Source organism: Nannobrachium achirus (genome assembly GCF_963921795.1).
Source record: "Nannobrachium achirus genome assembly, chromosome: 6".
Classification (NCBI taxonomy): Eukaryota; Metazoa; Chordata; class Actinopteri; order Myctophiformes; family Myctophidae; genus Nannobrachium; species Nannobrachium achirus.
In genome coordinates, this window is record NC_137815.1 from 40827223 (window position 1) to 40850052 (window position 22830).

The following is a 22830-nucleotide window of genomic DNA, read 5'->3' on the forward strand; positions in this document are numbered from 1 at the left end:
TCAATTTTTTCGAACACTTTTTTGGACACTGCTCCTACAGATTTTGTCCTAAAATCACACAAATTGGTACACAATAATTATGTCTACACTCATGCCATCAACATTGATCTGTCCCATATAGCGCAACCATCAGGCCGATTTTTTCAAACACATTTTTGTACACTGCTCCAACACATTTTGCCGTAAAATCACGCTGCGACCTGACGGTTGCTTATCTCCCGATTAGGGAGTCTTACTGGTGTATATCGGACAGGTTACCCATATATGGAGATCCATGTACTGTATATAGTACATCCCTTTTATGCCCATACATGGAGATCCCAGTCTGAAGCAGCCGCACAGATTTGGGCTGTCTTCCTCCATATATGGGCATTCCCATATGAAGTCCTGTTAGATATGGGCTTAATATTGATGACATCAGGGATTTCCATATATGGGCATAAAAGGGATACTGTTAGAGTGGTTCCCATGACATCACAACATACAATATATTTTATGCCCATACATGGAGATCCCTATCTGAACCAGCCACTTCATATATGGACTTTTACATAGGTGATGTCACCTGTGATATCGCCTGTGAACCAACCCATAGACTGTAAAAATGTGTACACACACGGAGACAAGCTGTGACATTTCTCATGGTAAACTGCGACCTTCAGTCACAATTAAACCAATCCAAGTTTTCCAAATGCCTGGATATTATGAGGGTGCAAAGTCACAAAGCAAGCACTTAAGCCCCATAAATAAAATAAAAAGACCTCTTCAAGCATTTGTTCTCTCAACCAAACTATACTTCACACACTGAGTCATCTCATCTCTCTCTCTCTTTGCTGTCTCGCTGAAACCCCAAGACTCCTGTAATCTAGGATCAATGATTTGTGTGTGTGTGTACACATGCAAGCATGTGTGTGTCAGAAGTACAGATAGCAAGCGTGTGTTGGCCTATATACACAGTGCAGATAGAGGGAAAGCTAGATAGGGGGTTTGGAGAGCGCAGATAAGTCCCCTTTGAACTGGATGATCTCACCATGATCTAATATGATGTCATCCTCACGGAGCAGTTGCGTCTTTCTGCCCACCAGGTGGAGCTGTACAACTTCATGGCCAAAGACAATGTGCCGTTTCACAGCGTGGTGTTCCCATGCTCCCTGCTGGGAGCTGATGACAACTACACCCTGGTCAACCACCTGGTCGCCACAGGTAACCCATGTGGCTTCATTTTACTGTCTTTTGACTGACTGGTGAGAAAAACTATGAAGATTGATTTGATTTTGTTGGTGTCGGGCAGGAACCTTGCATCTCCATATTACCGCTTTTCATGTATTTTTTTTTTATTTTATTTTTTTAATTATTTTTAACCCATGTAGAACGGGTACACATTATTGTGTATCATTATTTTATGCTTTAACTATTGAAAAATAGCAGATCTACAAGATCACAGCGCGGCACCGAGTGCCGCGCTGTGAGCTTGTAGGTCTGCTATTTTTGAAAAATCGTGAAAATTTGAATTTTGACCTGATTTTTTGAAAAACAATATTTCTATGTCAGCAATCTGGCCAGCCATCGTCAAAGAAAAGGTCCTTTTCACTTAACTGGAGCTCAGTTAGTCTGTTCTTGAGAGACTACTAGGTTCTCAAAGGTTCTCAAACATTTTCATGTGAAGGACCCCCAAACTGATATGTATTTGGCCACGGACCCGCATCTCAAAATATTTTGTTCCCAGGGACCACCCAGAAGCAAAATTTGAGTTACATACGTTCGCTTTGAAAATACATATATTCAAAGATTTGCACACATTTTCACTATTTAAAAAAAATAGCAGATCTACAAGCTCGCAGCGCGGCACTCGGTGCCGCGCTGTGAGCTTGTAGATCTGCTATTTTTCACTTGTTAAAGCATTCAATAATTCTAGGCCTAAATGGGTAATACAATACTTATACGAGGTTTCCGCCCTACAGCAACAGTTTGTTTATTTGGTTATTTTCAGGGACAGCAACCCTGACAGTTATAGGTGTTCATTGGCAGAAGACTGTAGAAAATCAGACTATTCACTGTATTGGCGTGTACGGTTTACTCTCTCATAAAAACAGACAAACTCTTGCATATCCAAGAGATGTAGCTAATATTCACTGGCTGTTAACCACTTGAACCCCAGCCATCCATATTCTGGAGGGAACATTTGTCAAAAGAAAGTAGCAGCTCACGGGATGCGTTGTGAGCTTGTAGAGCGGCTATTTTTGGTAATGAGATTTGGTGTAAAAAGCTGTCCAAGTACAGTTGCAACTCCGGTCTATTAATTAATACGAGGGTTTAAGTGGTTAAAGAGATACCAACACTTTTTTTTTTTCATTCCTAAGCCAATAATTTAATGACCAGCAGTGGTTCTGGTTCCCAATGGAGACACAAAGCACCTGCTTTGTTCCCTATGGAGCCCCAAAGAGTGTCCTCAAATTATTGGCTTAGGAATGGGACAAAATCAAAAGAAATATCCATGAATTCAAGTCTCCATGTGGTGAGTAATTGATAGAAAAAAAGTCATTTTGCGGGTGAACTGTCCCTTTAAGACCACAACATGGAAAACAATGAATAGCTATAGTTTGTAGTATTTAGGAGTAGGTTAAACATTTCATCCCACGTCGTCCTCCTCCCAGAGTATCTGAACTATGAAGATACCAAGTTCTCTAAGAGCCGTGGCGTGGGCGTGTTTGGAGACATGGCGAAGGACACGGGCATCCCCTCTGACGTGTGGCGCTTCTACCTGCTGTATGTGCGTCCAGAGAGCCAGGACTCTGCCTTCTCCTGGGCCGACATGGCTACCAAGAACAACTCTGAGCTGCTTAATAACCTGGGAAACTTCATCAACAGGTTGGCCAGGAATTATATTTATTATTATTATTATTATTATTATTTTTGGGGTGGTTCTTTTCTGCCTTTCAAGGTTTAAGTTTATTTGTCTCCCTCGGGAGAAATTTGTCTTGGAGACAGAGCCACATCTGCATTGTACAAAAAAGACTTACAGTAAAGACAAAAAACAGAAACAAAAGACAGACATATTGCACCCACCCCTATAATACATTGCCTCTACTCAATCTATCGTTTAACATTGTAATTGACATAGGAACAAATGAGTGCTTAATTATATCTATTATACTGGCAAGCTGGAGTTCTATATCTTCTGCCAGATGGCAATGGATCGTACTCTCTGTTCAATAGGTGCAGGGGGTCAGACACTATGTTTCGAGCTTGTCTTACCACTACTTGTTCAAAAATGGCCTGGGGGGTGATCGGGGGGGTGGCCATACCCATGATCTTCCCTGCCGTATTTACTAGCCTAGCTATTTAAGACTTATATTTAACATTCAGGTTACCAAATCAGCTAGACAATAGACATACCATATCTCAGAATAGATTCTATACTAGCCCTGTAGAAAGTCAACATAATATTAACACTGACTCCGAAAAGCCTAAGTCTTCGAAGAAAGTGTAGACGCTGATGTATCTTGGAACATAAGGTTGTAACATGCGTGTGCCAGCTCAGATTCTGAATGTTGGGTACTTTTAAGGCAGGCATGGTCAAATCTCTTGCAATGTAGAATGGAAGAATAAAGCCTGATTTATACTTTGTCATTTAACGGCGTCACTGAACGAAAAATGGCTGATTTATAAGCACACTGCCTTGCGGATGGGACTCAATTTGAGCTTTTAGATCTGCTATTTTCCACGATGCCATCTTTGGCAGAATGTAGATTAGGCATAAGGAAGGGGGAGGATCGTTAAAATAATGATTTGCAAAATGTCTTGGGGGAAACAAAAAAGAATGCAATCTGACATCTAGTCCATTTGGCAAAGTTTTCAAGATTCAAGTTCTTGTGGGAAAGTCAATGACAGCAACAGACAAGTGATGCTCGATCTAATTTTCTGCATTATTTTGTTTGGGATGGTGTAATTTAGCCTCAATTACACTGCCTCAGATGAGTTTTAAAGATCAGGCTGAAATCCTACATCAAAGATTTTCTGAGCAGTCTTTTTTTCAAAATACCTTGATCTTAAAAATTGGTAACGGCAACTTTCATGCTTAATTGGTTCAGAAAATAAAAAAAGAATCTTGTAGAGTGCATTCTGCCTTGGGTGTTGGAGGTGGAGCGTACTCACTTGCAGAAAAATAACCCAAACCCTTAATTACTGTATTGTTAATCACATTCCACACAGAAGTCTTCATGCAGTATGCATGTACAGGTGTTGTCTAGAACAGTGGTTCTCAACCTTGTCAGGCCGCAACCCCCAAAATAATCATATTTGAACTGGGGACCCCCCACCCTGACGAGCACTAAGAGCAGAGGCATTACATTTTGTATAACACTGTTCTATTTTGAAAATAGCAGATCTACATTGCGAGGCGTTGTACATCGGCTATTTTCACAATTTCTGCCTCTAATATTTGACAATTTGGCCAATGTTTAATTTGTCATTTTAGAGGTATTAAAAGTCCTTAAATTGCCACTATGTGCAGATACCCTCTATACTCTTATACTTCATGTTGGTTTGTTTACTGTTGAGTGAGAAAACAATGTTGCACATTCATTTAATCATCTGGGGACCCCTCAAAATAATTTGGGGACTCCCCTGAGGGTCCCGACCCACAGGTTGAGAATAACTGGTCTAAGTGACCATCCTATGATCCAAGTGACTGTCGGTCTGAGAACCATAAGGTCCGTTTGCACACTGAAAAAAGACGATCGAAGAGCTCACAATGTGTCGTGCTGTGATACGTTGTGAGCTTTTAAGTCAGCTTTTTTTTTTTTTTTTTACAGCTCCTCGAAAAAACAGTGTTTTCAGATGGCAAAAGATTCTCTGTTTTCCCTCTTTGATTCACTAGGTCAGCTTGAAACTGTCTGTCTACTTTTACTCAAACAATTTGCAGGGTTGGTATTTTCAGAATGAATAACTCAGCAATGTGATTCAGTAATTTATGATGAGAATCAGACACACACTCCATCTTCACTAATAGATCAATTGAAATATTACATTCATGTACAGTATTTGCTGTTTTAGTCTTGCAGCCTTTCCACACTGGCACAGAAACGTATAAAATATAGATTGGTTTTATTGCATCAGCTGAACTAGTGACTTTGTTCCAAAGTTGACAACAGAGGGAAAATAATCGCTGTAGAGGTGACAAGGAGCTGGCACTATGATGAGCTTCCTTGCACTGATGTTTGAGTTTACGGGGGCATCGCGCTACATTACATCTGGCAGCGTGATCCATAATTGATCAACAATTAGCAAGTCAAGTAACGAGCCCTTCCCCCTCACCGTTTAGCTCCCGCTTTCTCTCTTCTCTGTGCTTTTCCTTGTCAAGACACCTCTACCCCCAAACTAAACCTGGTCCGAACCACACACACACACACACACACACACACACACACACACACACACACACACACACACACACACACACACACACACACACACACACACACACACACTGTGTCTGTCACCTGTTGCCATGGATTATAGTTCTCAGTTGCCATCAGTGATTTTAGTAATATGGTTCAAGGCCGCATGTCTTTCTCGTGGCTAACTTCGGGCTTAATCTAAAGGATGATTTTTTTATAATTTGTTGTGCGTTTGTTGAGCATTGGTTTTGAACGACTAATACCATAACATCATAATTGTACATACAGTATTGTGTTAACTGTTTAGGAAAGTGTGTGTGTGTGTGTGTGTGTGTGTGTGTGTGTGTGTGTGTGTGTGTGTGTGTGTGTGTGTGTGTGTGTGTGTGTGTGTGTGTGTGTGTGTGTGTGTGTGTGTGTGTGTGTGTGTGTGTGTGTGTGTGTGTGTGTGTGTGTGTGAGAGAGAGAGAGAGAGTGAGACCTCCTTTCACGCCGTTTCACGAATCGCAGATTGGCACTGAAACGACCCAACAAAAGGTCTCAGCCGTGAGACGTCTTTATTCATTTCTGCTGGTCTCCCTGTGTTCCAGAGCAGGGAAGTTTGTCAGTACGTTCTTCAAGGGCTGTGTGCCTGCCATGGACCTGCAGCAGGACGACAAGCAGCTCCTGGCCCAGGTGGGCTGGGAGCTGCGCCAGTACATCCAGCTCCTGGACAAAGTCAAGTAAGAACCGTCCCGCCACTTCACTCACTCTGCTCACAAGTAGGCCAGTCACAATTACTACATAATCGTCTAATCGCAACTATTGAGGGAATTGCAATTATTTTTGCATAATCGTCACAATCATTTCCATGTTGAGAAATGTTCATATAGTTTCAAACACTTTCAAAAAGTAGTGGAAATAGCAGATCTACAAGCTCACAACGCATCGCGATGCGATGCGTTGTGAGCTTGTAGATCGGCTATTTCCACTATAAATGTATAAAGAATAAGGTTATTAAATATGCCAGTCATTCCTTTGTATATTTAGGTTATTTGTAATATCTGCCCTGTGCAACTTCAAAGCCACACAGAAATGTAATCATTATTCATATGCTCCAGTGTTCAGCGACAAAAACACAATTAAATTGTTAATCGCAATTATTTGTGTGACAATTAATCGCCGCGTAAAATGTCATAATCGTGACAGCCCTGCTCAGAAGCACTGAAGCACTGAAATTGGGTCAACTTTTATGAAACACTTTGAACCTGGTGTCCCTCGATCTTTAGGCATCTTGTTATCTGTTAAAATCGTAAAACATTTTCTACAGACCAGCGATAATTGTGAACTTGTAGATGGGCTATTTTTACTGTGAGACATGAGTAGTATAAAGTATGATATAAAATGAGAAAATTAAGTCTAATTTCAGTGGTTATGACATTGGTATAATTTGCTGAGTAGCAAAATGTATTGGTCGTAACAGGGAATTCAGCTTATAGTTCAAGCTGTTCTAAACAAATTGATACAGCATATGTGTCAAGTTCACTTTAGTTTCACTTCCAAAACAAACCTCATAGTGCAAACAGACATACATGTCACTAAAACCTTAATTTAGCTAATCTTGAATCTGATGAGTTGTGGCTGCAGGTATATGTACATTTGTGGTGCTAGTGTGTACTTTACAAACTATAAAGTCAGCTTCATCGTCTCATCGCCAGAATTCGTGACGCTTTGAAACACATCCTCAACATATCTCGCCATGGCAACCAGTACATCCAGGTCAACGAGCCGTGGAAGAAGATCAAGGAAGGAGCCACTGACAGTGACAGGTGAGCCAGCCTCGTCTGTCTTCCCACTGGCGGGTGGAAACCTTATGTCCAAAAGCCTTACTTTTCAGGAAATGGACAAAATAGCCTTTGGTCCAACGGATCGATTGTAGTTACAGTCAGGCCCGTCGTACAGATTTTTGGGAGGGGGGTCAAGATCAAAGACCTGGGCCCCCCCTCCACGTGGGTTTCCACGCACAGCGCGGGCTGAAAAGTACAGGTTTTTCACAGGAAATTATTCATTTTTAAAGTAAAAAAACTGTTAAAACAGTTCTACACGGCGGCAGAACCGCTTAGGCTTAATATAATAGGTTTTATATAAAGTATGATGTCTTAATCTTACCTTGGGAGAAAGTTCTTTCACAGTCATTCAAGTCTTTCCTACACAAACTAGACTGCTCCCGAGTCCCGTTCAACGGGGGCCCCCCACCGCAGGGCCCCCCCTTTCCGGGAGGGGGGACAACAGTATCCTTTGCCCCCTCCCTATCGGCGGCCCTGGTTACAGTATTTATTTATCAAAAAAAGGACTGAAGGTAGCACATCCCAAATTTCAAATCAATTTCCATTTATATATATATATATATATATATATATAATGTATTTGTTAATAATTGTGATTGGTGCAATATTCATAAAACCCACAGCCACCTGCACACTTAACCACTTAAACTTTCAACGTCTTTTCAATTAGCGAAAATAGCCCATGCGCCGCAAGCTTGTAGAACGGTTTTGCTGCTTTCGCGTGACTCTGATGTATGTCGAGTAGGGCATTAATTTACAGGTGTGGGGGGGGAATACGGAGATACAAGGTTTCTGCCCGGCGGCGACGATCTGTATCTTACAAATTTCTAAGTGTTGCAGTTTGTGAACTGTCACCCAGATTGCATGTGCACTTCTCACTATCCGTTATAACACAGAAGACTCAGCCGTCCTCTGTTGAAATACAGAGAAATATTCATGAATGTCAGTGCTTTCGCTTGGGATTGGTAAATGTGGGAAATGAGCGGGGGGTGGGGGGGGATACAAACTCAATAAGAAAAACGTCAAGTTCCTATATTAGTTGTGCACGTCAAGAATAATGAGCATCAAGCTGTCATTTCTGTCCAATTAGAAGGGAGGAAAAAAAATCTTTTGAAATGTGTCTAATTGAAGATTATGATCAATTGATGTCTCCATCTCTCTCTGTCTCCGGGCGTCTGCAGACAACGTGCGGGCACAGTGACCGGTGTGTCTGTGAACATCGCGTGCTTGCTGTCTGTGATGATGTTGCCATACATGCCGACGGTCAGCCAAACCATCAGAGATCAGCTCAATGCCCCTCAGGCGTGCATCAACACCATTCTGAAAGGTACAGGCAGCTTCGTCTGTACCCTGGCCCCTGGCCACCGCATTGGCACTGTGAGTATGTGTGCGCACACACACACACACACACACACACACACACACACACACACACACACACACACACACACACACACACACACACACACACACACACACACACACACATTTAAACACCTGCATTGTTTTTACACTTGCGGGGTGTTGCAATTACCGTATTAACCACTTATTCCCTATTTTATACTTTGGTTTTGTGTTGAAAATAGCCGATCTGTTAGCTCGTGCTTGTAGATCTGTTATTTTGTAAAGATAAAATAAAAACATTTGTGCAAACATTTTGGTATGCTAAGGTGAAAATGGTAAAATCAATACATTCCGCTAGAGGAAGCGCACACACACACACACTGTCTCCCGTACGCGACATCCTAGCCGTTAGCCGAGACAGTCACGGCACATGGAGTTTCTCTCAGGCCATTTGTCACTCGGGGCCTGTAGATTGTGGTGACATACAGTATCTTTGTGGTGACACCTTTCTCCCTCAGACTGTTGACAACGTGCCCTCTGTTCTGCTGTGACTGAGGTCTCCAGGAAAACCAGCAGCTTGTGCCATTTGTTCGTTTGTTCTGCCCTGCGAAGCCAAAGTGCAATAACTGCGCAAAGAATCAAATTGAAAAAAGAAAAGATAAAGCTTTAAAGTTTCACTTGGCCAGCCAAATGTGGTATCGGTATATAAGTGATATTGCTCTAATTGTATATTTTTCTCAAGATAAGTGTGAGGCTGAATTTGACCTTTGCGACTAATAAATATGTCAACGTGTCGTGTCCAAAAATGTGGTTACTGCACAACACTTTGACTTTTTAGGACAGTGTATGTGATTTTTGTGCAAGTCTTCTCTTCTCACTACATGTTACCAACATGGTACCAAGCTCCGTTGTCAACTTCCACGGCTGATCTTGTGTGAGCAGTAGGGTTGCACGATTAATCGCTCGTGATATCGAGGTGTCAGCGTTAAAAAGGCAATATTTATCAAATCGTTATTGTGACATATCCTGTTATTCTTTAGCCAGTATTTCATTTTATAATATTTATTTTTGAATGTGAGGCTGAAAAATCATCTTGTGAGGAATGAGGATTGAAGGTAGCATGTTTAATTAGTGTCTTTCTGGGGAACTTTCAAAAGGGTCTAACAAATTAAAAGCAGACCAGTTGAAAATATGTCTTGTTTTACAAATAAATGTTACATCTTTCTACATTTAAGTTCTTTTTAACTAATATCAATAGGCCTAATGAATCGGGTAATAGAAATCCAATTTTTTTCTGCATCTGCACCCAGAATCATATCTACTGTTTAATAACAAGTGTAAGGTAAACTCTACTGGGTCTGGAAGCTTGTATTGCAATATCGGTATCGATCGATTTGACCATTCAATTTATCGGTTATCGGATATCGGCCAAAATGTCAATCCCTACTGAGCAGAGAGTCTGTAGTTTAGTTAGTCAGTTGTGTGACATTTTCCACTGTACTAATGTTGTTAGATCTTGTTGTTTTTAATCTTGTTAAAAACATCCTTTTAATATTTCTCTCCCCAGGTCAGTCCTTTGTTCGAGAAACTAGAGGCAGACCAGATTGAGGCTTTGAAGAAGAAATTTGGTGGACAGCAGGTATTTTACATTAATAATGCATAATGGCATGGGTAGGGTGCTCAGTCAGTGTTGATAAGATGAAGGTTGACCATTTCTGAATAATGAAATAAATATAATAAAGATGTACCGTGACGCTTAAACCATCTTTCCCATGAGCCACTGGCTGTCATCTTGAGTCAATTTGTTGTAATTTGAAGTGTCTGTCTGGTAAAATGAAAGCGAAACGGAAAGCAAACCATGAAAATGTAAATGAAGTATCATACAATTGTGTTAGAGCAGTGTTTCCCAAACATAGGGCCGTGACCCAAAGTGGGTCAGAGACCCGTTAATATATAGTACACCGTACATTTTCTTTGTTCTTTTACTTTTGCACAATTTATTTTTAAAGGTATTTTTAAGTTTGGATCCAGGAGAGACACCACATTTCTCTTTTGGGTCTAGAGCTGAAAAGCTTTGGGAACCCCTGTGCTATAGAGAAAGAAAAAGAAAATCTGTACATCCAACACCTCTGTGTCGATGTAAACGTTCTCCTCAACCTTCTTGCCTCTAGCCTGAGGATGAGCCCCCTGTAAAGAAGGCATCCAAGGTTGTATGTGTGTGTGTGTGTGTGTGTGTGTGTGTGTGTGTGTGTGTGTATATATATATGTGTGTGTGAAAAGTCCACTCTAGTGCTGCTGTAGTTCATTAACCTCTACATGCACTAACAATAGTGATTTCATTCCACCTAACGCTGGTACATTTGTGACGCATTTCACTCATCCCGCTTTCCACCTGCGATTGCGTCAGTTCATACAGTCACGACTCACGAATCTCATCGGCATTGTCGGTTGATGAATTATTATCATTTGAAAATCAAATGCATAATATCTTGAGGGGACAATAGCTTTTACAAATAAGCCTTTTCGAAATGAATATGATTGTATGTTCATTTACACCTGCAGATAAAGCCACAGAACGCCGCTGCGGCTACGCCCGCGCCAACCCCGGTCACCATTGCCACCGTGGCGGCGGTGAGCGCTGCCGACCCGGAGAGAGCCAAGCAGCTCACTGAGGCCGTGGCCCAACAGGTGAGACGTTGAGCCAATCATTAAACAATTGACTTGACAAGAGTAATAGTATGTCCAAAGGTTAAATACAAAATAAAAATAAAAACATTTGCCATTGCTGATTTTTTTTAACTCGAAATGCGTTGCGAAGTAGTCTGCTACGTTATGTCAAGCCCGTTGTGTTCGACAACCCGAGAAAATGCTGTAAAGGGTGTGTATTTGAAAGCATTCTTTTATTTTATTATTATAATTTTTTTAATTTGAGTCCCAGAGTGTTTTTAGCCAATAAATGTTACCCCTTTTTCGCGACATAGCCAGTTCGAATCCACAACCTTCCATGATGGTGGGCAGGGACTTTACCACTGCGCCACCCGAGCGCCGGAAGAAAGCATTCTTTTAATTGTATTTTATATAATACATTGGCTTCCATTATTCTTTTTACATATTGTTTCTTCTTTTATATATATATATATATATTTGTTTTAATTTTATTGTGGGTTAGTTTTTTTTTTATTGGAAATTATATTGTTTTATTTTGCACACTAAAGGTAACAGCCTTGTCAGAAGCAGAAATAATACCTAAAAAGGTTGAATCGCAGAAATTTAAAGCTTGGAACCAATCACGCGACTTTGACCGCTTCACTGATCAGCTCCACCGCCATTTGGCGATTCATTCGGCGGCGGCTTCCTCAGTTAATCACTAACTAGATAAGGAAGAACTTCGTCAGCCTCCCTTTTTTTTTTTTTTTTTAAGTCTGACTGATTTTTTTCATCTCTCTCTGTCATCAAGTGTTTCATAATCGTGTTATCTATTGCAGGGGGACAAGGTGCGCGCACTGAAGGCCCAAAAGGCGGAGAAGGCCGTGATCACAGCGGAGGTGGCCATACTCGTGGACCTAAAGAAACAGCTGGCTTTGGCAGAGGGGAAGAGCCCTGAGCCGGCACAGCAGAAGGGCAAGAAGAAGTGAGATATTAAAAGAGAATTTAAAAGCACCCGAAGAGGTTAGTCAGAGCAAAGGAAAACTATTAATGTTACATTGAAGGTTTTAGGTATCATACTGCAGACTGTGAACAAGATGTACACTAAGGAAGAGATGAGGGTATTAGCTTAAGGCAAAGCCGTGACGGGATCTGAGACAATGTGGTATTGGCACTGAGGGCTAATGAACTGCTGGATAGGCCGACGGGGGAACGAAAACAGACAAGAGAGTCAAATGAATACATCTAGGGAATGGGAGGGATTTTTGTAAATCCCTTCACCAAAAGAACCTGATTTTATACTCTCTGTGATTAAGTCTGCGTGCCGATATTGGCGTTGGATGGTGTGTTGTTTTTTATACCCTTGGAAAATTATTCTTATGCCTTTCCTACAAAAAAAAGAAACATGTCGGACCAGGAAAATAAAGACATCAAATCAAAGCACACTGTTTTCTTTAGAATTTTTTTTTTAACCTTTTTTCCCCACCCTAAAATGTTTCTTATATATATATTATATACAAGCAGCAACCAAATAAGCATCGCAAGAAAACAGAACATTTTCCAATATTTATTTTATTGCAAATTTGAGAACTACAGTAAATAACAAACGTAATGTCATGGTTAAATACAATGTTTATGCAGTTGATGGGAAAAGGACATGCATGTTATCCTACTGTATGGTTCACACATTTCTGTGTATACAAAGACGAAGTAATGCGTTTAGACTACAGGATATACATTGATATATTACAGTACTGGCTGTTACAGTACAACTGGATATAATACAGGATTATATAAAAATAGTATCAGAGAAGAACGGTAGATATTGAATATATAATTCTACTACAAAGATCCATTTTGATAGAAAAAGGTCAGCATAAAAAGAATAGGCGGGTTCTAGTCATCTCTAAGTGCACATACACACAAGCCATGAGTAATACAAAAAGCTAAGAAATTGTCATTTCGCTCCTGAAGTAGGTCATTCTTTCATACTCACACTCACTGTACTGGGCACTTTCAAACTTTTATTCCTGAGCTCCTTAACTCTCCATGAATTGGGGGGCAAGAAATCACCGCTAGCCATTTGCAGCCCTTAAATATAACGCCAACGTTGTTATTATAATTTAGTGCAAGATAGTGGGATGGAAGGGTGACGATGAAATGCTCTCTACGTTCAGGTCAACTTTCCTTTCTGCCCTACGTTCAAATCGCTGAATGCTCCAAATGCCACATTTAGCAATGCTTTTGTTCTTCAACGGGATTCAAAAATATTACATTTTAAAAACCGCTCATCAGAGGCATTGTTTGATTTGCCCTCTAAGCTTTCCTTTCTTCTGTTTGCCTTTTACATGCAGTGTCTCTTTCTGTTACGCTTGCCGCAATGCCGCTGCAGCTCCTTGTCGCTGTAGCTTTTCTAGTCTTGACTTTCATCATTCCTTTCTTCATTCTCTCAACTTCTCTCACTTCTCTGCTCTGAATATCTGGCTTCTCCTGTCATGAAAACAAAAACCTACAAAACTTTTTTGGTTATTCATCACTCCTTATCTACAGGCATTTCATGGCCACCATGTTCCCCCCCCCCCCACCCCCCCATCACTGGCGGTACCGATTCTTTAGGACATGTCCTCTCTTTCTCTCAGCGCTCCTTCCTCCATCCACACTCTCACTTCCTGGTGTTGACTAGTCTCTCAATCAGGGCTCGGCGCGTCCTCTGCACCTCCTCCCCGAGCCTCTCGATCTCCGATTTCAGACGCTCGTTCTGCTCGGTCAACTCCTGCACCTTCCTCTCGTTCTCCTGCTCCCTCTCCTTCCGGCTTTTCTTGGCGGACGAGGGCGACGAGGAGGATCGCGACCCGGAGGAGGCGAACGACGAGGACAGGACGGCTCCGCCGCCGCTGGCGCTCCTCTTGCGCTTCCCCGGGCAACGGGAGGACGGGTAGGCGGAGGGAGAGGACACAGGCGAGGAGGGCGACGACGACGAGCAGACCCGAGACGGAGACTGGGAGGAGGACGAGGAGCTGGAGGGAGAACCGGGAACGTAGGGCAGCTCTTCCTCGCTGGCCGAGGGAGACGGCGGCTGGGGGGGCGGGTGGTGGTGGTGGTGGTGATGTTGAGGGTGGTGGTGAGGAGGAGGATGATGATGATAAGCGCCGCTGACCACGGCTCCGCTCGTGTCCACCGTCCCCACGCCGCCCTCACTCAGCAACTCGAAGAACTCGGGCGGCAGCAGGTCACCGCTGCCTCCTCCGGAACCTTCGCCCTCTCTCCTGCTCTCGCCCGCCTCCGCCCGCCTCTCCTCGGCGGCGGCCGCCGGACTCGAAGAGGAGGAGGACGAAGACGGGGAGGAGGTCGAGGAGGACGAGGACGATGAGTTGTGGTGGAGAGGCTGGCTGGTGTGCACCTCCTCCGTCACCCTCTGGACGCCCTCGCCCCACGTCTGTCCGCCGTCCGTTAGCCACGTCAGAGAGCAACTCTCCAGCACGTCCAGGAACTCTGGTTCTTTCTATAAAACGAGATGAAACATAATAAACATTTGGCGAAAATGTCAAAACCAAAACTGTTACAAAATGTCACGTTAAATGTCTAATACACATCACACGTAGCAATTATTTCTTAACCGAAAAAAAATAAAAGTTGAAAAGTAAATAGACGGATTTCAAGTCATGCAGGACGAGATCAGAAGATAAATGCATCATAAAAGGTTTGACGATGCGTTGGCCACTCAACCAAACTACTGACCTCGGTGCATGGGGGGGCCCGCGTAAGCTTTGCCCCACCCGCGTCGGAGCCCAGAATATCCTGCAGGTCCTCATACCACGCCTCTAACTCTGCACCACACAACGGCCCCACGCCAGGAGGGTACGGCGGGGGCAGGTGTAGCCACTCGGCAGTCATCTCGCCACTCAGTCACAACGCACAGATACTCGGCCACACGGTTCACACTGGACCTGTGTGGGAAGGCGGGTGCCGGTAAACCAGAGTGGTTGAGTGAGAGAGAGGGAGAGAGAGAGAGAGAGAAAGAGAGGGAGGAGGGAGGGAGAGAGGGATGAGAGCGTCATATTAGTTGATTGACATATCATTATTATAACTCCACCTTGTTCAGTATATCTCATGTGCTGCAGCTACGTGTAGGGCTGTGCATGGTGTGGTGATTAAACGATTGTATGTGTAGTGGTGAGAATACTGTGAACGGCCTTTTTCCTCGATAGTTATTCAACTTTAAGAAAGAAACCTCAAGCTGGACCAGTCAAAGTAAGGAATGGTAGTGTGTGATCCGCTTGTTTGTGAAATGGCAGAACAGTGACACTAAGTGAGCAAATGACTGTACTGCACTACCATAGCTGATAACAGAATTACAAATGGACAAAAACAACATGCACTCAATGAAGAAATCCGTTATTTCCAAACATTTCTCGAGTTGAAAAGGAATAGATTGATTAAAAGTTGAATGCATGTAACAGAATGGAAACATTTTGAATAAGAAAAGAAATTCACCTTTAGAAAGTCTCTTAATCAAGTCTGCCAAATTGTTGTTGGAGATAATTTGTCCCAACAATTCTAGAAGACAGAAAAATACATCATTAAATTAATGAGCTGTGTTTTTTTATCAAATATTTCTTGTGTGATATGACTCTGAAATTTGCTGAGATTTCAGAATGAAAATGATGATTTGCACAAATACAGCAGAAGCCTCAGATGGAAAAAGGCAATTCAACACTTGACAATTCGGTGGAGATTAACACTATAAAATGACACTCAAGATGGAAGCCAGTTGATAAATGGTTAACTATGGAGATGGACAAAAAAAAAAATCAGGTCATTGATGTTTCATGTAAACAAAGGAGGGACGTTCTCCACTGCGCCCCCTGCTTTCTACAATGCTACACACACACACACACACACACACACACACACACACACACACACACACACACACACACACACACACACACCATAGGATCGATAAACAAGTCGCTCAAAGCATTGAGTAAATCTAGATGCTGATGCAGCATCCGGCTCTGATCAATCGTTAATGTCAGTTTAAATTATCGATCGCCTCCTTCGCACATTCCATTAAACGAAGCCAACCTGTTGTAAGACAATGATCCCTGAAAACAACGATAGTGATTTTGTTTTTCTTATCCGCCCTTTCTTTTTTGGAGACAAGATGACTGGAGGATTAAACAAAAGCACTCCACTAACTACAAAAGGTTTGACTTTTAGAGTAATATAAGTTACATTAAAAACAATAATCCTATTTTTACTACACCACGTGTATTAAAGTCTCAAGGAGCAACACGCGGCTGCTACTTATTCACGTGGCATCAAATAACCTCAACAATACATATAACTGTATAACTAATAATTTGTAATAATTCATATTTATTTGACTGTCTCAGGTGGCTTGAGTTCATGACATGTCCGCTGTTTATACTCCATCGGGCGAGGGGCGTGTCGCTTGCCGAAAAAACAACAACAGATCATCTTCGCGTGCCAGTGCATGAGCTTTGTAGATCTGTCCTTTTTCTCGCCAAGCGACACCGTCGTACTACGGCGTACAAAATCGGCTTTAGCCAAGACAATTACGTCATGGAACCGAAGTCCAGCAGTAGGAGGAGAAACAAAAGGGAGCGTTCAGAGTAGACTATAACGAAAAGAACAAAACAAACATGTCTTGTCTGAAACAGGTTTGCAAAAGGAATTCCACAATGAAAACAAAAGTCGTTGTCTTCCTTTGTGCTCAAAGTCAACCTGTATTAGTGTAGTTGTCGAAATGGATAAAACTGTCACTTTAAGTGTTATTACCAATAATAACACTATAATAAACAATGACTCCATGGTGGTAGGCATATCCCCTGGGCACGATAACTATAACGATAACTAGAAATATGTCTTTCAACATTGTATATAAAAATAAAAACTATATTTGCTTTATATAGTTATATAGTGCTCAGTGTGAATGGCCCCTTAGGCATGATGTCATTATAATGACATTGACATGTCACAAATCACAATAAACGTTGACGGGTGTGCGTGTGACAGCTGAACTAGTGTCTACTCTGAAAAAGCGTCTCCAAAAACTTCTCCAAAACTCGTGGCATGGCAACCATCCATCCGTCAGCAGAGCAAGAAAGACGCGCAGCCCCAGAGAGACAAAAGGTATATAAAACCCACACGCTGTACTGTACATTATGAGTGATGTGGACAACTGTATGCTAAAAATGGACGTGGTGGGACAGGTGCCAGAAAACATGAACATACTTTTCCTAATGCACAGCTAGAGGCAGCGCCTCCCTGGCTCCCTCACTCCCAGACCCCAGAGCGCTTCAACAGGGAAAAGAGCAAAAACTCCCAAAAGAGTCCCGCAAAAACACATGACAGCTGTCACAGAATCAATAATAATAAATAGTATGTTCACTTACCCTTTTTCTTTTATTAGTTCGCCTTCTCGACTGTCTATGATTCGGAGAATGTAGATAATATTTTAGTGAGGATTGATAGCTCATGTTAACCATTGTTCAGTCTTTGTGGCTGAATGTGATTTTTCGGAAACTCCCGGCCGTCTTTATATAAGGCGAGCGGCCAACCGAACTCTGTGGGAAGGGAGTCCCTCTTTCGGCAGGTGTTTCGCCCTGGTGGGCGTGGATTCGAGCTCGGGTTCAGGCACATAACCACGCCCACCTGGGCTAAACGCCTGCGAAAGAGGGAGTCCCTCCGTGGGAAGGCACAGATCTCCCTCCACAACCTAACCTCGGTGGAAGTCGTGGAAGTTGACTGCAAACTGGCGCGCTGGCGCGCCAATCGCAGGCGCGGAGGCGAGATCTTTTGCTTGGTGACATCCAATGGGTACGCGCGTCTGGGTGAGTGGGCGGGGCCGTGGGCTGGTGCTAGCGGTTCTAGCCGTGTAGTTTGTATGGCCAGTCAGAATGTGATGCAGTCATAAGACGGCCAGGACGAATTTGGGGCGTATGGGAGTCACATGAAAGGAATGATGCAATGCTTGGCAACCGATTTCTAGTCGGGGATAACACCAAGCAGAATCAGAACATGTTTTATTAAACAGTGTTGGCTCTAACAAAAAAAGAAAAAGAAGAAAAAAAGAAAAATGAGAGAAAAAAAATATATATATAAAAAAATACTTTATATGCATGGATTTCTTATTATGTCGAAGAAATGTTTTGTTCCACTTGGACAATACATTTTCTTGAAGAATTTGTTTTTATTATAAAATTCAATTAGCATGTGCTCTGAATATTAGGCTAGTATATACTTTTTATTTTACTCGTAATTATTTCCATTTGGTTTTATACACCTGTATTCAAGTCCAGAGTAGACACTAGTCTGTGTCTCAAAGTCGGACTTGGCATTGAAAAAAAAAGTCATGGCAGGTTCATTTGTTTAAAATTAACCTCTAGTAAATCTAAAAAAGGCGTTTAAACGGACCGTATAACCTATTGCCAGGGGGACAATTATAGCCCCATAATTTATTTGTAGCCTAGGTTATTTATGCACAACCTTAAAAAAACAAAACAAGGCAACGGCATTTAATTACCCCCAGCCAGACACACAGAGATATCAAAGCGCCACTTTCCAGCGGGGTGTTTCCTTTCCACCACCAACACTCCGCCGTTCTGATGCCTTCTTATCAATTCACTCAAGTGTCGATGATGAAACACAGTCATTTTAATTAGCCCTGGGAATCAAAACTTGCATTTCATCTCATTTGTTTGTATTTATTTATTCAGAACCGTGAGATCTTTGTTTTTCTTTTGTATCGTTTAACTTTGACACAATTAATTAAACATGACAACAATAAAACTTTTCCTTTCCTTTCTTTTCTTTATTCTTTTAAAATCTTATACGCACTGCTTTTAATCTCTTGTAAAGCCTTTTTGACACTTGTGTCCTAATCTCCCAAACTCAGCACACAAGTGTTTTTTAAATGCGCGCTCCTCAAACATGCGCTCAGCCTACATAGCAACAGCGCAAGTAGCGAATAGAAACCTTGAAACACTGTCTCTAGGACCCTGCCGAAGGAAGCACCGTCAACGCGTCACGACTTGAGGGTCTGTTGCTGAGTAGTTCAGCAGCACACTTTCTCTACCCCCCCCCCCCCCACCAGCACCCCACCCAACTCCACCACCCACCCCTCTGTCTGTTTATTTTGCCAGTCCCGTCGTCTGCCTTGTATTCATTATAAAACATTGTTTACAACCAGCAGAAGTAGGTTGCCAAGGCTGTTTGTAGTGTTTTTAATGCTGTGATTATGACCATGGTCCCTGATGGTCCAGTTGTTGTTTTTTTAATAAAATTGATGCTCTTTTTGAGGAAATGCATAAAAAAGAAGCGATAAAGTCATCCTCAAAAGTGTGTTATTCGATAACGCACGACGCTGACTTGTATCTTTTTAGTCTTTTATCACTTTCTGAGTTGATTGGGGTCAAAAACTCCACTGACAGAATGTAAACAAGTGCTCTGTCTTTACTATCATTTATCTACGCCCATTGATCATGTTAACTGTAGAGCCACTATAGACTGATGCTCTTGCATCATACACAATGACATATCCGCAGTTGATGAAACACAATCTGGAATCCTTAATTATTCTCTAAATAAATGTTGTCAGCCTTGTTATGGCTTAAATATTTATTTAAAAGAATACATTGATTACCATTTAGAGAACAGACAGATTTCTGTGTGCACTTTGCCGCAGTGCCGCTGATTCGGAATGGGTGTGAGTGTATAGTGGACAAATCTGGAACCAAAATATAAACATTTAATCGCTGTTTAGTGTCATTACTGCATAAATCAACTGCAGACTATTGTTTGCTTTTGTTTTTCAGGCAGAATAAGACAGGAGAATTTCCTACAACTAACAGCTCTTCCTTTTAATGTCCTGTGCCCTTGGTCAAAGCCCTCCGCCCTGCCCAAATAATCACCCCACACACACACACACACACACACACACACACACACACACACACACACACACACACACACACACACAAACAACACATTGAACCAGCTGTCGGAATCTTTCCCCTCTATCACCCAAGACCAAGTGATACAGCTGTTGATATAGTGATGATGCACTGTGTTATAGTGAGTTTCCCCTGCTCCTCTCGGACCCTGCCCCAAGGTTCCTGGCAACCATGAGAGACAGACAGAGCCGTGGATGGGGCTGTGGCCCCGTCAGACACAGCTGTCTGAGGAGTTTTCAAAACTGGGCTCTCATTTTGTGAGGTGGAATCTGCATTTTGGGAGGTTCTGTGGGAGACATTTTCCTATGCAGATTAATTGTACTTTATTCATGAAATGCTATTCATTATTCGTTTTTTTGATTGCCAATATTTATACTCGGCGCGCAGTGTTATTCTGTCGCGCGCAGTCATGTCAACAATATTTTGGCATTATGCCCACAATGCCGTCACATTAGTCTAATTTTGCGATTTCTCAAATCGAGGACAATATTGCAAATCCGTCTCCCACTAATAATTTTTCGGACTCCCACTAATCATTTTTCTGAGCACTCTCCTTTCACGCACACAGTTTACAATTATTTTGTGTGTGTGTGTGTGTGTGTGTCTGTCTGTTTTATGGCTAACCACCTAATCATACTTCTTGAAATACTGTTTTAACAGTTGCATGCCTTATCCACTTGTTGTTGGCTATGTTTGGCGCTCTGGGAGATGTACTGCTTAATCTTATTAGTCTGTTAACCCTTCTGCACCTCCTCTCCTTCTCCTCTCTCGCCTCACCCCCTTCTTCGCCCTCTTCCCTTCGTTCATTCGCTCCTGGTCCTCAGTCTGCCCCACAACCGTATCCACCCTCCTAACTTCTGCCTCCGCTCTCTCTCTTTCTCTCTCCCTTTGTGACAAGCACTTCACCTGTCCAGTGCCATTGAGGAAACCTGTCATACTGGGAGATACAGGACCTCTTCTTTCTCCTTCTTCTGAACTTATTCTGACCTTACTTGTTGTTGTTGTTGTTAAGGTTGTGGATTTTGGTTTTAATTTGTAATCTGATCATGTTCTTGCATAGAATAGTAATCAACATCATAATCCACCCAGTATTTTGAAATCAGTAAAACATTGCATTAGTTTTGTACATTTTATATTGATTACTTGGCCTCAGAGAACATAGACAGATTATCCCAATTTTAAGAAAATCTGACTCAAAGATAGAAACGGAAGAAAAATCAAATAGTAATCAAACAGTGTGTCTGAATAGGAGGGTATCACTGTCAGTGAGACAGAGATTCCAGGTTCTACGTCCTCCATCCTTGTCCTCCCCTCCTACCAGGTTTCCCCTACCTGAACCTGAGCCAGAATCAGAACCAGGGAATATAAGTAGAGACACTCCCCTCATGTTCCTCGCTGCTCAGCCCCGCGGAAGCGGGAGTATTCCTGTCTGAAGTGTAAAGCCTAAATATCTCCCTTGGCCAAGGAGTGTGAGTCGGGTGTTGCGGAGGCAGAGGTGAGGGACAGTTAGAGGACATGAAGGGGAATTTCTGTTTGGCTGGCAGGCTGGTAAAGAAGGTACCCAGTACCTACTGTACTGTGTGTCTCTCACATGGGGAAACTCGGGGGTGTTTCATGGTTATACATACTACTAACGCTGAAATCATACCAGCAGTGTCATATGCTGCTGGTGTAAATAAATACAGTTCAAAATGCTGATACAACTCAGTAGAACAATTTCTAGTTGGGAGTCAAGAATATCGTAAGCTTATATGGACTTGTTGTGTTCTGTTTCACTTGCTAAATCTAATGTGTTTCACTTTGCATCATTTAATATTTTAGGTTAATAAATTAACCTTAAATATTTGGTGGTTTATCAAACATTTGGACTTACTGACCTTGTGGCAAGTCCCGGTCAGATATACTGTGGAAGATGTGGCCTTCTGACAGATGAGAGAGTAGGGGCTGTCCAGTTTAAACCACCAAAATAGGCAGACATGATCATACAGTATACACAGAATATCTGTGAGCTCATCTGGGGCATTCCCCTTCAAGTGGACGAGCCTGGATATAACTGTATCTGTCGTAGCCAAGTTTACAAGGTGGCTGCTGCTAGTGCTACTGTCCTCGCTGACCAGGTCACAGACACTCATAGAAAGTGTAAATGGATGATTAGAGCTATGCTGTACCCTTATTCTCTTCTGAAATTATATCTGTGGACACAAGCCTTTTAATGTCTGTGTGATTTGGCTCTTGGCTAGATTCCCAGTACTGTGTAATATTGTTACACTTTATCAGTGTGCGGTATCACATAGCTGTTTCAGAGGGAACTGATCTACCCACAGTAAAATCCTGTGTTAATTCAACCACTTAAGCCCAGAGGAGGGTAAAACTCGTTTTGATCTACCAGGTGATCAGATAGAGCTACAGTATTTAGATGGTCAATTGAGTTAATCAAAACAGCCATTATTGTTTGATGTGCATAAAACCTTTCTACCCAGTCAGAATTGATCTTACTTTTATTATTTATAATAAATGATGGATTCATACTCAAGTTTTGTTATTTAGCAGACTGTAATATGACGTAAAAGCAATGGTGGTTTTCACTGTCTGGGACCAGGTGATCATGCCAGCCTTGGAAAACATCTGTGTGCCCAA

At 42.2% G+C, this 22830-nt stretch overlaps 2 protein-coding genes across 2 annotated transcripts in view; one reads left to right on the plus strand and one right to left on the minus strand.

Moving 5' to 3' along the window:
* Nucleotides 1-12642, plus strand: part of mars1 (methionyl-tRNA synthetase 1) — a 36250-nt gene extending 23608 nt beyond the window's left edge. The window contains exons 14-21 of the mRNA XM_080728599.1: nt 1086-1203; nt 2655-2868; nt 5987-6118; nt 7094-7204; nt 8404-8599; nt 10134-10205; nt 11129-11254; nt 12052-12642. Of these exons, the coding sequence (XP_080584725.1) occupies nt 1086-1203; nt 2655-2868; nt 5987-6118; nt 7094-7204; nt 8404-8599; nt 10134-10205; nt 11129-11254; nt 12052-12201 (1119 nt within the window). The 3' untranslated portion in view covers nt 12202-12642. The remainder of the gene's footprint in view (nt 1-1085; nt 1204-2654; nt 2869-5986; nt 6119-7093; nt 7205-8403; nt 8600-10133; nt 10206-11128; nt 11255-12051) is intronic.
* Nucleotides 12643-12767: 125 nt separating this feature from the next.
* Nucleotides 12768-17744, minus strand: ddit3 (DNA-damage-inducible transcript 3). Its single transcript, XM_080727408.1, has 4 exons — nt 17635-17744; nt 15707-15769; nt 14951-15159; nt 12768-14714 (listed from the first exon to the last, which is right to left on the minus strand). The coding sequence occupies exons 3-4, from the start codon at nt 15104-15106 to the stop codon at nt 13875-13877; spliced, it is 996 nt and encodes a 331-aa protein (XP_080583534.1). The 5' UTR covers nt 15107-15159; nt 15707-15769; nt 17635-17744; the 3' UTR covers nt 12768-13874.
* Nucleotides 17745-22830: the final 5086 nt, after the last annotated feature.

Bases quoted from the DNA above. Each gene is read 5' to 3' on its own strand.
- ddit3 (XM_080727408.1), bottom strand. From the start codon at position 15,106: ATGACTGCCGAGTGGCTACACCTGCCCCCGCCGTACCCTCCTGGCGTG. The intron at 14,715-14,950 runs GTCAGTAGTTTG...CTCGTTTTATAG, and splicing joins GGGCCCCCCCATGCACCGAG to AAAGAACCAGAGTTCCTGGA.